Below are 18102 nucleotides of genomic sequence, written 5' to 3' on the forward strand. Positions count from 1 at the left end.
CTTAGCCCTTCCATCAAAATAGGCCAACTTCAGAAGGGTAACATTATCACCACTACTTCTCTAATCCTTATCATTGTCAGGAGTCCTTACCTGGTTCAGGGAGTTCAGGCTGGGGTGTCAAACTGGGAATTCCCGGCTCTTTTTCCATCTCTTCAATGCTGGCACTGGATTTATCACAAACATTCAACTGTGGTCCAACTGAATCTAAGCGGCTGGCATGATTGGGATCTGCCAGTGTATCCTCTAGTATGTTTGTTGAAGTAGGGGGTCTATGCTCTGGAAACTCATCCCCCTTCTTTACGGGGTCAGCTGGAAGCAAAACCCCAAAGGCACCCTCAGAGTTTTCTTTCTCCCTAAATCTGTTAGTGCGCTTCCGAGGTTTAGTGCGCCTTTGGTTTAAACGCTGCCACCGCTTTTTAGGCACCGCTTGATTTACACTAGTGGGTTCATCATTCTCACTGTTCATTTCAGTATCCACCTCTGGGCCTTTTCTGTTTTCAAAAGAGGGGGCTTTCTCAGGAATTTTATCAGAGTCAGACTGGTTGACTTTGTTATCAAAATGAACACTGGAAAAATGGGCACTGTCTTCACTTGTTAAATGGCCCATTAACTGAAGGGGTTCCTCTTTACCAGGGTCTTCTAGCCCACCTCTTGAGGAACCATTCTCTGAACCTCCACTTGCTCTGTCTCCCTGCAGTGCAGCCTCAAGAGTTACAGCTGGAAGTCGGTTGAGTTTTCTTTTGCGCTCTGTCTTTAAGGCTTTACGGTTCAATGTGTTCTTTCCCAACTGGGCTGAAAAACTATCTCGCAATTTAGATGATGGTTTTGATCGCCCACAGTTGCGCCTAGTAACGCAGTTTGAACGACTTTTACCAGAAGCAGAGACGTCTCTTCTGTCAGACACTAAGCCAGGTACAGATACAGACAACTCTCCAGACACTGCAGAGTCACCCCCACTAGAGCTAGGACGGACTGGGTTCTGAGTGCCATCTCCATTTTTTTCTGAACTGTGAGTGGAGCTTCCTGAAACCAAGACCTTAGATGCACCTACAGGACTACTCGTAGAACAGTCCCCAAGACCAGGACTCCGATAAGAGACCAAGTTCTGAGCAGTCATTAACCGTTGCTCCTTGGTCTTACTATCATGCATATCTTTTAACATCATTAACAATGTACTGAATTTGTAGTCTGGTTCAATAGGTATATGATTCTGACCAGAGGCAGGAGAAAAAAGTAATGGTTTTGATGGCTTTGATGTTCCAGAGTCACTCATATCTTCACTTAAGGATCTATAAGAGAGTTCCTTCAACTCTGACAGAACATGTTTCACCACTGCTGTTTCTATGTCATTTGAATCCCTGGTTTTCTCATGCATGTTGCTCAGTAGTTTTAGCCCATCCACTTTCCCACTTTTGGAAATGCTGGCCAAAGGAGAGCCTTTGGTATCAGAAGAACAGCATTTCAAACTGCAGTCCTCATTTGTAACTGGAGGTTCCACTACAACTGGATTTTCTTTATGTTTGCACTTTATACTTCGGATCTTGGGCTGTTTGCTTTTTGAATGTAATAGAGCTTGATTTGTAGACCCACCTTTTATTAGTGAGTTCTCACTGGAAATGCTTGATGGTGTGTTGAATTTTGGAGAGAAACCATCATTTCTAAAATCCGATTGGGGTTTGCGGACAATAGTAGATACTTTAAGATCAGAGAGATTAACCTGAGATGTCTCAGTTCCAGGCTCTGCTGTCTTAGTACAATCCATTAAGTGGTCTGTATGTGAGTTAGTAATGAGGGACTTCTGCTTTGCTTTTATCTTAGTGTTTGTGGCAGGATACCTAGTATACTTTACCTTTTCATTTTTCTGCACAGATAACATATTCTCTGTTCTATCAAAAGCATCTGTAATTTCAAGGACACTGTTATCAGACTCTGAACTGTGATCTATGGGATCCAGATCACTGCTTCCATCATCAGAAGTGGTACAGATACTAATGGAATCACTTCGCTTTTCTTCATCACCTGCTCCAATGTAACAGAGCTGCACTTTTGAACTACACACCAAACCTCGTTGGAGTTTCTTCTTCTCCCCAGAACGTTTAGAGATCAAGGCACCCTCAGACAAGCCCAGTAAAGAGTCACAATTTGAAGTCTCAAATTCTTTCTTTGCTGTGTTTTTCGCACAAGAAGAAAACAGGAAACTTCCTGGGGCAGTGTTGGACCCTGTGAGGCTGTTTGCTATCCTGGAAAGTTCATTAGAGGCCTGCTTATCAGATACATCCCCAGAAATAAAGTTTAGGCCAAGGTTCTCTGGAATCTTTCCCCTTCGTTCTTCCTTATGTGCTTCAAATTGCATGTGGCCCTTTTTCATACTAGTCCTTTTTGGATTATCAGAACTCTTTCTGGCTCGAGACTTAGCACAAGGCTTTTCCTTCTCATCTGCAGAATGTTCAGAGTCAAAAGCCAGAGATTTCAAGCAGCCATTAAGTAACAGGTCATGTTCTGATTCAGGATCATTTGTACAGTCCTCAAATGGCATGTCCTCCTCACTGTCCAACTTGATTGAACTGGTGACACATCTTCGGTTCTTTGACCCTTTGGGAACATCATACTGTTCAGCAAGACCAACACTGGCTTCCCATTTACTCAAAATTTTCTGAGGAACCTTAAATTTAAAGGAAAAAAAGATTATCACTTATCAAATAAATACAAAAGGGAATAGAGAGATGATCAGTAAAGACCTCTTAAATAAGAAGCCTTTCCAAGCCTTGTAACTTCTTCAAGGTACTTTTATGGTACCAGCCAGGTGGTTAGCACCCATTTTTCATCCAGAGCCTAAGTAAACAATGGGGGATTCTTTGAATCTACTTCTACCACTAAGATCTGTCATTAGAAGAAAGATTAATCCCACACATCCTCTGCTCTCCCTCCTCTACAAAAGAGGGGACCATAACTAGGACTGCATTACTAATCAACATTACATTACTAAATCAAGGAATAATCAGACCCTTCCTATTTACCCCTCCACACTTTAAAATAAGGATTTATTTTCTTCCTGACTTACGAAGGCCAAGCACTTGCTCAGTTGTATGAGAAAGCAAAAGGCTAAAAAAGATGAACATGGAAAAATGAGGATAGGAGAAATGAGGTCAGATCTACCCTAGGAGACCCTAAATTTGAACCTCTGGTTCTCCCTAGGCCCCTTTATTTCTGGTGATGTATCTGATTATTCTATACATGTTACATAAAATCTGGATTATAACCAAGCAGTCTCCTGGGCTGAGTCATGTTGTCCAGAGACACCAAAACACCTTGGGTATTACATATGTGCCTTTCTTGATTCCTCACAGATGGAGACACTGATGCTCTGTGAAATATAACTAATTTTTCAAACTCTTAGTTCCCTCCTTGGCTTCATACAATCATTATTAGTCAAGGGTCTAACTATTAGCCAACTATACTTTAATACTTATAAAAGGGATGTTCCACTGAGCATGTAAAAATTCAGGTCACTGGAAAGGTAACCTCCTCTTATAAAGCAATGAGCTGACCATTTAATTTATTTTACACACAAACACACATTCATTAATTCTCATAACTGTGACAAGAGTAAAACAACTTTCCAGAATCTGAAAGCCCTACTGAACTCCTTTGAAAAGGGGGTTGGTTAAGCTACATTAAAGGCTTGACACAAAAACTCTTAACACCTCCCTACCACCAACCACCCAAAGTATTGGAACTGATGCAGTAAGCCTCCTTCATCATAACAATAACATATACTAGTTGTTTTAGGGCATCAAACTTATGACATATTAAATATTCATCATTATTTCTAATTCTTCCAACAGTTCTAGTGCACATATTATTACACTAGTTTTAAAGATGAAGACACTAATCCTCAGAGAATTCAACTAAGAAACAGACGGGACTGCATAATGACTCTAACTTATCCTAATAACGATTATTAAGTATTTATACACAGAAAAGCCTGAAACACCAACCTAACAGGAACTATTTCACCTTCCAGAATTAACTACAAAGGAATATTAAAAGAAATAAACCAAAATTTTATTCACCCAACTTTAACACAAAACATCAAATAGAACAAAAACACAATATTCTTTATTAAAACATAACTGGGCTGAAACTGCAACTTTAAGTATTAACAACCACAAACAAAAACCAAAACAACACCATTTGCGACAACTTGGATAGGGCTACAGAGTACAGTGCTAAGTGAAATAAGTCAGTCAGAGAGAGACAGATCCGTATTATTTTATTCATATGTGTAATTTAAGAAACAAAAGAGCAAAGGGGCAAAAAGAGACAGAAAGACAAACAAATAAACAGACTCTTTAAACTACAGAGAAAAACTGATGGTTACCTGGAGGAGGATGGGTGAAGTAGGTGATAGGGATTAAGGACTGCATTTGTCTATGATGAGCACCAGATGAAAATAAAAACAAACAAAAACCCAAGACAACAAACAAAAATGTTTAGTTTTATCTCTCTCATTTTTAAGAGAAATAATTAATCCAGAGAGTGAGAAGTAGAATATTTCATTTCAAGGATCATTTTCTTCTTACAAAAGATATGAACAAAGAAGACTGGTCGTGTCATTTTATACTGTCATATCTCAGTGACATGGCAAAAGTTATCTGAAATTATTTCTCAAAAAACTGAGTGTAAATATATGAAAGGCTAGCCCAATTTCACCCCAGGAAAAACATTGCTTTCATTTACTTTCTCACAAATATCCTACTACCAAAGGAAATAACTTATATTTAAATAATATAAGACTTCTTCTTTGCCTCTTCCCTGCCCAAAGAAAATAATTAGAGAGGCTTTATTTCTTTACCTTGTGCCTATATCCTTTTTCTTTTTGCTTCCCTCTTCTCCTAAGAACAGGTAGCTCTTCAAATTGATGTCTGCCTTCGAACATGACGATTGCTTTTCCAGCCACCCAGGCTCTCTCTGAAGGGTCCCCAAAAGCCTCCACGTAGTACTGTCGATAGGGCCTCCGGTTTGAAACTAGATAAAAATAAGAACCAGTGTCATTACTTTTAAACGATGACTGTTCATCTTCAAGAGAACAGCCATACCACCACTGCCAAAGAAATCTCTACTTAAAAAACAAAAAGAGAGAGAGGGGCGCCTGGGTGGCTCAGTCATTAAGTGTCTGCCTTCGGCTCAGGTCATGATCCTGGGGTCCTGGGATCAAGCCCCGCATCGGGATCCCTGCTTCTCCCTCTCCCACTCCCCCTGCTTGTGTTCCCTCTCTCGCTGTCTCTCTGTCAAATAAATAAATAAAATCTTATTTAAAAAAAGAAGAGGTCAGAGGGGGGAATTTTAAATATTCAATCCATGTGGCAAGAAAATGCGTAAGAGATTATGAAACAACTTCAGTGGTTTGGTTTGGTGATATGCGATTGATATATCAATTTGTTCTATGATTGACTAATCAATCAACTAAGTTCCTTTTATCCTCAGTCTATAAAGTCTTATACCATTGTTACCAGAAAATACAAAGGGCATTTAATAAGCTACAACACCACAAATATAATATTCAATTAGAACCACCAAATTTTTTTTTTAACATTTTATTTATTTGACAGAGAGAGACATAGCGAGAGAGGGAACACAAGCAAGTGGAGTGGGAGAGGGAAAAGCAGGCTTCCCATGGAGCAGGGAGCCCGATGTGGGGCTCAATCCCAGGACCCTGAGATCATGACCCGAGCTGAAGGCAGACGCTTAATGGCTGAGCCACCCAGGCGCCCCACCAAACAAATTTTAAAACACTATGCTAAAACATAAGGGAGGAAAAAAATGCTTCAACGCCTTGCCATGTATGATGTGCTAACATTTACAGAATGGCAACTATGGACTAGGCACTCACTTACACTAGGTGTTTTGCATGGATTCTTAGCCTTCACAACAACCAACTCTATGAAATAAGTAGTATAATACCCCTTTTATACACATGGTAAATAGAATAACTTCAGAGAGGGCAAATTCAGAATGAAACATTGGCTTTGCAGAAAAAGCAGAACCTGATATTTCAAAACACAGAAATTTAAAGCAAAAAAGGAAATCCCGAGAGCAATAAAAAACAAGAAATCCAGTTATCCTATAGTTTCTTAGTTGTCCAAAGTTCTAAACATACAACTAACAAAAATAAAATACAGATCTTGTCTAGAAAAGATTATAATCAAATTTACATTTCGGCATTTTTCATACCAGTAAAAAATGGGTCACAAAAGAAATATATCAGGACTACACAATGTGTAATAATGTTTTCTTTTTTACAATGTGTAATAATTGGCCTTTATTTAGAAAAGGAAATCATCTAATATAAAAATTCACTTACATAGGAACTCACATCTAATCCTCTTAACCATTTTTTAAAAAAACAAAAAAAGAATCCAAACATCTCTTTGAATAAAAAACAGGAAAAATCTACTTCCTTCAGAATAGGAAAAGAAAGGAAAAGAAAAAGAAAAGAAAGGGGAGGGGAGATGTATAAACTCAATATTAGAACAAGTATAAAGAGCTGTAAATACTGTCAAAACTCAGGTATCCACAGTAATTGGAAGAGTAGCCAAAATATCAAGTAAATTTCAAAGGCAGCTTCTTTACAAATGCTAATTTCAAAACTATACAACCAGAGAAAGAAGAGTACCTATAAGCTTTCATAAACTTTAGTTGAAATGGCTATTTTTCTACAAAAATAGTGCTTAATAATAAAATTACAACCTGGTTGAATTTTGATTTTTAATCCATTTCAAAAGTAAGTTCTATGAAAACACTAAACTCCTTAGTCAGGCTTAGTCTCAACCTATTAAATTAAATCCTTCCGTAGAAACCACCTATAAAGGGGGATTAAAATTGATGAGATATATATGTACCTATATAGTAGTTCAGAAGGTCAATTTGAGAAGTACATAATTCTCCCATAATTAAGTAAATTCAATCAACACAGCCTGAACACTTATGATGTGCCAGCACTAAAGAGGACAAAAAAGAAACTTAACTGCCTGGTGGGTAAGACATATACAAATAGATTATGGTAAAAAGAATATGGTAATTACAGTAGCATAAACATTTTATTATCTTTATTTTTTTAAAGATTTATTTATTTATGAGAGAGAGAGAGAGAGCAGAGCAAGAATGGAGGGAGGAGCAGAGAGAGGGAGAAAGCATTTTTTAAGCAGACTCCATGCTGACCATGGAGCCCCAACATGGGTCTTGATCTCATGATGTGAGCCAAAATCAGGAGTAGACCCCTTAACCAAACATTCACTTTTTAAAAATAACATTAAAAAGTGGAGATCATTCTGGCACCTGGATGGCTCAGTCGTGTAAGCAGCCGACTCTTGATTTCAGTTCAGGTCATGATCTCAAATCCTGGGATCAAGGCCCCCCCGCCCCCATGCTCAGCGGGGAGTCAGTTTGAAAATTCCCTCCCCTCTGCCCCTCCCCTCACCCACGTGCATGCTTTCTAGCTCTCTCAAATAAATAAATGGAACCAAAAAAAAAGTGCAGATCATTAACTGGAGGACAAATGGGACACCTGAGCAGAATTTCTAAAGGTAAATAATTTGTTAAGGAGAGAATTACAGTATGAAAGCCCAGAACTTTCAAAGGCATGAATGAATAAACAAACAGCTGAGAACTAAAAGTAGTTCAGAACACTAAATCACAAAAACTTAGGTAAGCAGTGGCTACACCTGAAAGAGCTTGATGCCATGTTAAGAGCCTGACCATTGTGTAAGCTCTTGGCATTGAGGACCCTCATTTAAACTGTGGGACCACAGGCTCAGTTTTGGGTCTTAGAAATATAAATCTCCTTGACCTTGGAATAACACATTCAAGAGGAAACAGACAGAAGACTCAGTAGACCAGAGATTACCAAAATACTGTATAAGCGAGATGACTAGAACCTAAACTAAGGTACTAACACTGGGAATCAAAAAAACAAAATTTGAAAAAAAAAAAAATTTTTTTTAGGGGCGCCTGGATGGCTCAGTTGGTTAAGCATCTGCCTTCAGCTTGGGTCGTGATCCCAGGGTCCTGGGATCAAGCCCCATGTCCAGCTCTCTGCTCAGGGGGAGCCTGCTTCTCCCTCTCCCTACTGCTCCTCCTGCTTATATACTGCCAAATAAATAAATAAAATCTTAAAAAAAAATTTAAAGACAAAACAAAAGGATTTGACAAGTAATAAAAAGTCAGAAGGGTGCCTGCCTGGCTCAGGTGGAAGAGCATGAGCTCTTCATCTTGGCTGGGGTTGTGAGTTCAAGCCTCATGTTGGGTATAGAGATTACTTAAATAAACATAAAACTTAAAAAAAAAGAAGTCAGAACAGATATTTGAACACCATGTTCATAGCAGTGTTATTCACATCAGCCAAAACACGGAAAGAACCCAAATGCCCACTGAAGGATGAACAAAATGTGGTATATACATACATTGGAATATTACCAGCCTTGAAAATGTATGAAATACTGACACATGGATGAACTTTAATAAAGACATTATGCTAAGTGAAATAAGCCAGACACAAATTAACAAATATTGTATAATTCTACTTATATGGGGTACCTAGAATAGTAAAATTCTTAGAGAAAGAAGTGGAATAGTATTGATCAGGGGCTAAAAGTTCTTATCAAATGGGTACGGATTTTCAGTGTAAAAATATGAGAAGGTTCTGGATATGTGTAATGGTAATAATTGCACAATCATGTGTATGTATTTAATGCCACTAAACTGTACACTTAAAAATGGTTAAAATGGGGTGCCTGGGTAGCACAGCTGGTTGAGGGTCCAACTCTTGGTTTCGGCTCAGGTCATGATCTCAGGGTCTTGAGATGGGAGCCCATGTCGGGCTCTACACTCAGCACAGAGTCCACTTGAGACTCTCTCCCTCTCCTTCTGCCCCCCTCCAATAAATAAATCTTTTTTTTTTTAATGGTTTAAAATGGTAAATTTGTGGGGTGCCTGGGTGGCTTAGCTGGTTAAACATCCAGCTCCTGGTATCGGCTCAGGTCATGATCTTGGGGTTGTGGGACTAAGCCCCAGGTCAGGCTCCATGCTCTGCATCGAGTCTGCTTGTCTCTCTCCCTCTGCTCCTCCCCTCCCCACCACCTCCTCTCTCAAATAAATATAAATAAAATCTTTTAAAAAATAAAATGGTAAATTTGTTACGTATATTTTAGCACAACAGAAAAAAGGTCAGATTAACAAGTATTAGTGAGGACGTAGAGAAATTAGAACCCTCACGCGGGTGGACATCTGAACTGGTGTAGCAGCTTTTCAAAACAGTCTGGCAGTACCTCAAAAAGCTAGAGAGAGTTAACATGTGAGCCAGCAATTCTACTCCTGGGTATATACTCAAAAGATTTGAAAACATTATGTCCACACTAAAACTTATAAACAAATATTCACAGTAGCACTATTCTGAATACCTATAAGGTAGAAACAGTCCAAATGTCCATTGACTGATGAATTCATAAATAAAGTGTGGTCTATCCATATAATGGAATACATTTACCATGAAACAGAATGAAATACTGATACATGAATAGATTTTGAAAGCATTATGCTAAGTGAAAGTAGTCATAAAGGACCACACAGTATATAATTCCATTTATATGAAACGTCCAGAATATGCAAAGCTGTAGAGATAGAAAATATATTACTTGTTACTTAGGGCAAAGAGGTGTAAGGGGTGAGAAGACTGGGGAGAGGGTAGATAAAGGGTATGAGGCTTCTTTTTGGGATGATGAATATGTTCTAAAATTGACTATAGATGGTAGTTACTCAACTCTGAATATACGAAAAACCACTCATTGAATCGTATACTTTAAAGGGGTGAATTTTATGCTCTGTAAATTATATCTCAAAAAAGTTCTATACATAATAAAGGATCTGATGGTATAAGGGCACAAAGAAGGAAGAAAAGGGTGACTTCTCATTATTTGGGGTACATAACTAGGTGGCAGGCATCTATTCACTAAAGCAGGAAATGAATAAAGTACTGGCCTGAGGAAGAAAATAATTATGTCAGTTTTAAATAAGCTAAGCTCAGGTGCCTAAAGGACATCCCAGTGAAAGTTTCAAGTACACAGCTGGACTAGCAGATTTGAAGCCTGGGGAAACACTAGTACTGTGTATATAAATTAAGTTTACCGAAAACAGTTAAAACTCATAGTTAATAAGACTGCTATTCAAAAAAGAATAGAAAAGAGGGCTCCTGGTTGGCTCAGTTGAAAGAGCGTGCAACTACTGATCTAGGGGTCGTGAGTTTGAGCCCCACATTGGGTGCGGAGTTACTAAAGAAATAAATTTAAAGAGAGAGAAAAGTTAAAAAAAAAAAAAAAAAGAATCACCCACATTCAACAGCAATGTAGAAGAGGATCCAGCAAAGGATAATAAAAGGAATTTTTAAAAAATTAGTGAAAATAGTGATTATTGTAACAAGAGAACACAAAAGTCAAGGATGAGAGATAAATATTAGGAGGAAAGGGAGTGTTTCCCTGCACCAAATGCCCATAAAATTAAAAACTATTATCTACTGTATTACCAGGTAACTAATGGCCCTGCATAGAGCAAGGTTAGTATAATAAAAGGAGAGAATGGGTGATTTCAGTGCTTTCAGAAGTGAGTAGCACATCCAGAGTGGAGAAAGTTGATGGTTCCTGCAATCATGGTTATGAAGGGAAGATGACAGCTGCCACAGATAGAGTCATAGGTACAGCTTTTTGAACAAAAGGTTTATTCAAATGTTAGTTCTCTTCAGTCAAAGAGCCACAGTAATTCATTGCTCTAGTAAATCAAGAATCTTTTTAAAAACTATTATTAATGTTAAAGTAGAAATCTTTAAAGAATGAGAGTAATACTCTAGTTTAGTTTTGCTCCCCCCTAACTGCCCCCAAAAAACACAGAAAAAGCAGTTTTTAAAAAGAATAAACACAAAATGGGGCACCTGGGTGGCTCAGATGGTTAAGCGTCTGCCTTCGGCTCAGGTCATGATCCCAGGGTCCTGAGATCGAGTCCCGCATCGGGCTCCCTGCTCAGTAGGGAACCTGCTTCTCCCTCTGCCTCTGCCTCTCTCTCTCATGAATAAATAAATTAAAAAAAAAAAACATTTTAAAAAGAATAAACACAAAGGACAAAGCACTGGAAAAGAAACAACAATAAAAATCTGGCAAAGTTCAAAGTCAGATAGTGATTAGAGTTAAAAGAAAATTGAGTAACAGGCCAGCTCTGAGAAAAACTAAGAAGCAACCTGATTACCCAATTGCTTTGCAAAGGGTATCCTAGAAATAGAAGTATAGAAAGTATAGTATAGAAAGATCTGAAAACAAGACTGGCTGAAAGTCTGTTCAAGATGAAGTTAAGAGTATTGCCAGGTCAGGGGCGCCTGGGTGGCTCAGTCGTTAAGCGTCTGCCTTTGTCTCATGTCATGATCCCAGGGCCCTGGGATCGGGCCCCGCCATCAGGCTCCCTGCTCCGCGGGGAGCCTGCTTTTCCCTCTCCCACTCCCCCTGCTTGTGTTCCCCTCTGTCACTGTGTCTCTCTCTGTCAAATAAATAAATAAAAATCTTTAAAAAAAAAAAAAGTATTTCCAGGTCAAGATGAAGAACTGAATAAACATTTCTAAATTCCTTTCCCTCCTAATTTCCACTAAAGCTACAATAAAAAGATTTTCAAGTAATAAGCCCATTAATGACAGGGAGAACAAGGATAACTGAGTGTAAATTACATAGCTGTGCAGGTATGTATAGTTCTGGAAGCTGGGAAGCAAATGGATTAGTATAATGGTAACTATCTTAATAGATTTAAGAATGCCAAATTTTAAGTTTTCAGTGAGTAAAACCAAGAATCAGCTGTTATCTATACCACATACCATCAAAAGGCCCAGGAACTGGCAACACCTGGTACAAGTCTGGAGTTTGAGAGGATAAGACACGGAGAACTGGGGGCGCCTGGGTGGCTCAGTCGTTAAGCGTCTGCTTTTGGCTCAGGTCATGATCCCAGGGTCCTGGGATCGAGCCCCGCATCGGGCTCCCTGCTCGGCAGGAAGCCTGCTTCTCCCTCTCCTACTCCCCCTGCTTGTATTCCCTCTCTCGCTGTGTCTCTCTGTCAAATAAATAAATAAAATCTTAAAAAAAAAAAAAAGACAGAGAGAACTGGTTGAAAGCTGTTAAGCAGCCTTCTCTATTCCAAACCACATTGTCATTGCCTCTCCCCTCCCCCCCAGTAGAAGACTAGAGGTTTTTCCACTAGTTGGGAGTAAAACAGAAAGACTCTAGACTAGCAACACCAAACATAGCTCAGGAGTATAGCAATACCAAAAAATGAGTGAATGCACCGAATGCTACAACTACCTAGTTGAGTTCCCTGACTGAGCACCCAGAATATGAGAAGCCAGATTCTTATTTTTCGGGTAAAAGACTAGACTCTTCTCTGAGGAATCTTACCAAGCCAAGAAAGAAATGGAGAAGATATTACTGACAAGGGATTGGGAGGGGGAAAGGAATCACTCTACAAGAAAATTAAAGGTTAACAAGTTCCACACATTCAGAAGTATCCATATGCTCTTTCATCCAGAACAGAGATCTGAGGAAAGCCTCAAACATAAAAAATAGAGAAGGTACAAAGAGTAAAGGAGAAAAAAAAAAAAAAAAAAAGAACTTGAAACATACTATGTACAGAAGAAAATTTCACAGAAACTATCATTAATAGCTTCAGAAAAGAAAAAGATATTGCACTCATGAAATAAGATGAAAGGAACAAAGAAGGAATCCTTAAAAATTAAGAACATAAGAGCAGAAATGTAAAACTCAAAAAAGGGTTTGAAGACAGAAGTTGAGGAACTCACTATCAAGTAGCAAAACAAAACTGTACCCCCCCCCAAAAAAGAAAAAATTATGATGTCCAGTGCAGGAAAGTCAGTATCTGAGTAAGAGTTACAGGAAAGAATAAACAAAGGGAAGAAAATAATCAATGAAATAATTCAAGAAAATGCCCTAGAAATAAACTAAATTTGCATATCAAAAGGGTCCACCAAGTACCTACCACAATGGATGACTCACAGCAAGGTATAGTCTTGTGAACTACAGGAACAAACAGAAGAGTCTGTGAGCTATCAGAGAGGAACAAAAGCCACAGAAAAAATACCAGAATCAAAATGATTTAACAGCAACTCTGGAAGTAGAAGATGGAGCAATGCCTTTAAAATTGAGCAAAAATAGGGGCGCCTGGGTGGCTCAGTTGGTTAGGCGACTGCCTTCGGCTCAGGTCATGATCCCGGAGTCCCGGGATCGAGTCCCGCATCGGGCTCCCGGCTCAGCGGGGAGCCTGCTTCTCCCTCACCTTCTCCCCTCTCATGCTGTTTCTCTCTCTCTCTCTCTCAAATAAATAAATAAAATCTTTAAAAAAATAAATAAATAAAATAAAATTGAGCAAAAATGATTTCCAGGCTAGTGTTTTATACCAGCCAAACTATCAAACAAGTGTACGAAGAGAATAAAAATGTATTCAGATAATGCAAGGTCTCAAAAAATTTGGTTCCATATGCCCTTTCTCACGAAACTATTGAAGGACTTGCTGTATATTCAAAATGAGTGAGTAAACCAAAATCAAGGAAGACAGAATTTATCAAGAGAAACCTGAAGGGGGGGGTGCCTGGGTGCTCAGTTGCTTAAGCATCTGCCTTCGGCTCAGGTCATGATCCCAGGGCCCTGGGATCAAGCCCCACGCAGGGCTCCCTGCTGAGTGGAAAGCCTGCTTCTCCCTCTCCCTCTGCCTGCCGCTCTGCCTACTTGTGCTCTCTTTGTCAAATAAATAAATAAAATCTTAAAAAGAGAGAGAGAAAGCTGAAGGGAATCTCCAAGATAACAGCTATTCAGACAGAGAATGTGACTAGTATAAATTGAAGGAATATACAGTTGACCCTTGAACAATCCAGTGGCAGCAGGGGGCAGAGGGTTGGTTAGGGGTCCCAACTCTCTGTGCAGTTGAAATCTGCATATAACTTTTGAGTTCCCAAAAATTTAACTACTAATAGCTTATTGCTGACCAGAAGCCTTACCAATAACATAAACAGTCTATTAACACATATTTTGTACGTTTTGTGTATTATATACTGTATTTTTAAAATAAAGTAAGCTAGAGAAAAGAAAATGTTATTTTTTTATAGTGGTATTTTTGTGATGATGGACTTGTTTTGTTTTTAAAGATTTTATTTATTCATTTGAGAGAGCACAAGAAGGGGGAGAGACAAAGGGGGAGGGAGAAGCAGACTCCCCGCTGAGCAGGGAGCCTGATGCGGGGCTCAATCCCAGGACCTGGAGATCATGACCTGAGCCAAAGGCAGATGCTTAACCATCTGAGCCACCCAGGTGCCCAAAAGAAAATGTTACTAAGAAAATCATAAGGAAAACACATTATTATTGTTATTAAGAAAAAAGTAAGGAGAGGAGCGCCTGGGTGGCTCAGTCATTAAGCATCTGCCTTCGGCTCAGGTCATGATCCCAGGGTCCTGGGATTGAGCCCCGCATCAGGCTCCCCCGCTCTGTGGGAAGCCTGCTTCTTCCTCTCCCATTCCCCCTGCTTGTGTTCCCTCTCTCGCTGTCTCTGTCAAAAAAATAAATAAAAAAAAAAAAGAAAATCATAAGGAGAGATAATACATTTACAATACTGTAGTATATTTACTGAAAAAAATCTGTGTATAGATTATATAAGGACCGCACAATTCAAACCTGTGTTGTTCAAGGGTCAACAGCACAAGGCTCCAGGTGAGATTTCCTCAAGATGATGAAAATGACAAATTACCGGAGCACCTGGGTGGCTCGGTCAGTTAAACGTCCCATTCTTGATTTCAACTCAGGTCATGACCTCAGGGCTGTGAGATCTGAGTCCTGCATCAGTCTCCAAACTGGGCATGGAGGCTGCTTAAGATTCTCTCTCTCCCTCTGCCACTCTACCCGCCCTCTCCCACTCTTAAAACAAAAACAAAAACAAAACAGAAAATGACAAATTACCAACCTATCAGATCATGTGGAAAAAATTAAAACTGGGAGAGTTTTACTATGAATCATAAAATACTAAGAACCCTCTCCTTCACCAACACACACACACACAGATAACTGCAGAAAAATCAAAAGGTTCTGAGGGCATAGAAAGTACTAGATACCACATGGCTAAGTTGTGTACACTGTTAACATGATAACATACACACTGAATTCCTAACCAAAATTATAACAGGTAAGCTAGCAGGATGTCGGAGGTAGGTGGGAGGTTAGGCCCAACGCAAGGATGGAAATGACTAATCCACAACTTCTATAGTGAAAAGTAAAAAGTAATTTAGAAGGATGGAATTTTGAGATACAGAGGTAAATATCAAAAGATCCAGCTGACAGAGTTAAAGGTTCTGAGAAAGAGGGATATAGCCACAGCAGACTGTTTTCCAAGCAAAGCCTGTAGCATTAACCAGTTGACTTTTTTAAATTATATGCACCTTGTATAATAAAAGTAAATAATGACTTTAAAAAGTGATTTTATAAAAACTTGGGTTTTCTAACACCATTTGAAATATTTGGCTTTGCTAAGAAAACAAACATGGATAATCACAATGATACGAACACTGCACTGTAATTTTTAATTTTTCACTGATATCAACTAATAATTAGTACAAAGTAGTAATTGCTGCGCCTACGTAAAGTACATATGGGTGTTCATTGTGTTACTCTTCAATTTGTCTATAGGTTTGAAACTTTCAAAATAAAAAGCTGGAGGGGAAAATTACAATGCCACAGAAAGAGTCAAACATTAATACTGGTCATAGTTTCAGCGTGAGGGGGAGCAGGATTACTTTGACAGCAGTCTATATGAAAATTCCTACTATTGGCACGTGTCAATGGCAAGACCAGTAATTGCAAGACCAGTAATTCCACCAGGTTATGTGCTATGAAGGAGATAAGGAGGAAAAGGAGCACATTCAAAGAAAAATGGAGAGGTAACTACTATTAGGCTTTCCAGAACTTGGCTGACTATAGCTTGCCATAAACTATAGGGAAATGAAAACAAAAGTGAAAAATGCTAAAAAGAAAATGGAAAAGGTATTATGAAATAACTAGCTGTAAGGTTAAATAGATCCATTTTACCATATTTTGTCATTTCTTCAGTAGGAAGCTATATAAATTCACCCTTTCTGGGAAGAAGAGTTTTAACCTTTTTATAGCCTGAAAACAAAACATGGTATTTTCCAGTCAGCAATGGCACTTGCTCTTTGGTGTGATCACATTCTTGACTCATGAGAAACAGGGCAGACAGGTACCTCAATATTCAATATTTGAAATATGAAATCAAATCTAGCAATCCCACTTTTGATACATGTATATGTGAAAGTTATTCTTTACACCACTGTTGTGTACACAGAAACATATTTATGTTATATACGTATGTATATAAATATGTATATAGAGACTTCACAACACAAAATCAAAAACAACCTAAATATCCATCAACAGGAAAATGGTTATATATAACATAATCAAAAAGTGGAAAACTATGCCGCTGTAATAAAAAAGAGAAAGTCTTCAATGCACTAACATGGAAAAACCTCTCAAATGTAGAACATCCAAAAAATATGCTACTTTTGTGTTAAAATAAAAAGATGAGAATATATACTTGGATGTACATAAAAATACTTTAGAAACAAACATTAAAAACAACTGCTTACTCTTTGAAAAGAAGGGTAAAGAATGGGGCATGTCAGAGAAAAGGAGGGAGTTGATTTTTAGAATATTATGAATATATGACCTAGTCAAAAACTAAAATACACATATTAAATCACAAAACATCTTAATAGAAAAAAGGCAGCTCAAGATCAAGTTTTAGGGCGCCTGGGTGGCTCAGTTGGTTAAGCAACTGCCTTTAGCTCAGGTCATGATCCTGGAGTCCCGGGATTGAGTCCCACATCGGGCTCCCTGCTCAGCGGGGAAGTCTGCTTCTCCCTCTGACCCTCCCCCCTCTCATGCTCTCTCTCTCATTCTCTCAGATAAATAAATAAAATCTTAAAAAAAAAAAGATCAAGTTTTAGTCCCTAGCTTACAGCATTTTAAGGATACCTGAGATTCAAATAGAACCAAGTAAGAAACATACTACAGTTATTAAAGGGAATGCACTAAATCAAGATTTTACAGTTCAAAATTCAAAGGATTCTTTATAATTATTTCAGCTTTAAAACTTAAGAGCAATGATACAAACCTGAAGACTGAGGTAGAAAAACCTAAATATACTGAAAAGTGATTCTAGACAATGTAAATTTTAGGTAATAAAGCTAACATTTTCCTGGCATCTATAGAGTGACAATCATAAAATAAAATCATAAATCATAAAACTAAAAAAATTCAAAATGGTAAAAATACATTAATAACAATTTATTCACCAAATGCTCAAAAGTAAAAATGTATTACTACTTAAGGCAACAAAAATTAGGCTACACTAAAGGCAACTACAAGTTATTTACCATGTATAATCAACTACTAGTATTACCTTTCATTTTTGAATGTGTGTTAATCAACGGATCAGAACAAATCCTGCAGGGCCACCATGGGCGTCTCTTGAATTTTGCCCAGATGAGATCTCCAACTTCATACTTCAGTGGCGTAGACTTTTTCTTGGGTTGACACTTTAGACAGACAAAACGGGGCATCAATAAGAATCAAAACCTTTTGAAACAGTGTACCATTTTTTTATTAGCCTTCTGAGAAAGCAGAATTCTACAGAAATCTATATAAAAACATTCCACTTAACAAGTACAAAGCAAGTACAACTGAATCATTTTGTCTTAATGTTTATAATACAGCCCTTTATAAAGTAGTAGCTCTATATTTATATTTGTTTTATATAAGCAATCTACCTACGTTCATGGAGAAAATAAATTATTTTCATTAATAAAATAGCTAAAAACTGAAAAAAGAAACAATCATCCCCAGGAAAAGATATCTTTGCCCTAGTCCTTAGATTACAACACAACATGGCGTCAGGGGGAGGGGGTGGATTATAAAAAGAATTTATGAACAATGTCAAGAGTCTACG

At 38.3% G+C, this 18102-nt stretch overlaps 1 protein-coding gene across 4 annotated transcripts in view; it reads right to left on the bottom strand.

Annotated features, from left to right (window-relative positions):
• The window catches only part of NSD1 (nuclear receptor binding SET domain protein 1), a 146508-nt gene that overhangs the window by 67409 nt on the left and 60997 nt on the right, over window positions 1-18102 (bottom strand). For all 4 annotated transcript variants that reach the window (XM_028102646.2, XM_028102645.2, XM_028102648.2 and 1 more), the window contains exons 3-5: window positions 17557-17692; window positions 4856-5028; window positions 91-2662 (exon numbers count right to left, since the gene is read on the bottom strand). In XM_028102646.2, coding sequence (XP_027958447.1) covers window positions 91-2662; window positions 4856-5028; window positions 17557-17692 — 2881 coding nt within the window. The remainder of the gene's footprint in view (window positions 1-90; window positions 2663-4855; window positions 5029-17556; window positions 17693-18102) is intronic.

The sequence above is a fragment of the Eumetopias jubatus genome, unplaced genomic scaffold (genome assembly GCF_037043125.1).
Source record: "Eumetopias jubatus isolate StellerSeaLion01/CBP00866 unplaced genomic scaffold, mEumJub1_p1.0 scaffold_5, whole genome shotgun sequence".
NCBI classification, from domain to species: Eukaryota; Metazoa; Chordata; class Mammalia; order Carnivora; family Otariidae; genus Eumetopias; species Eumetopias jubatus.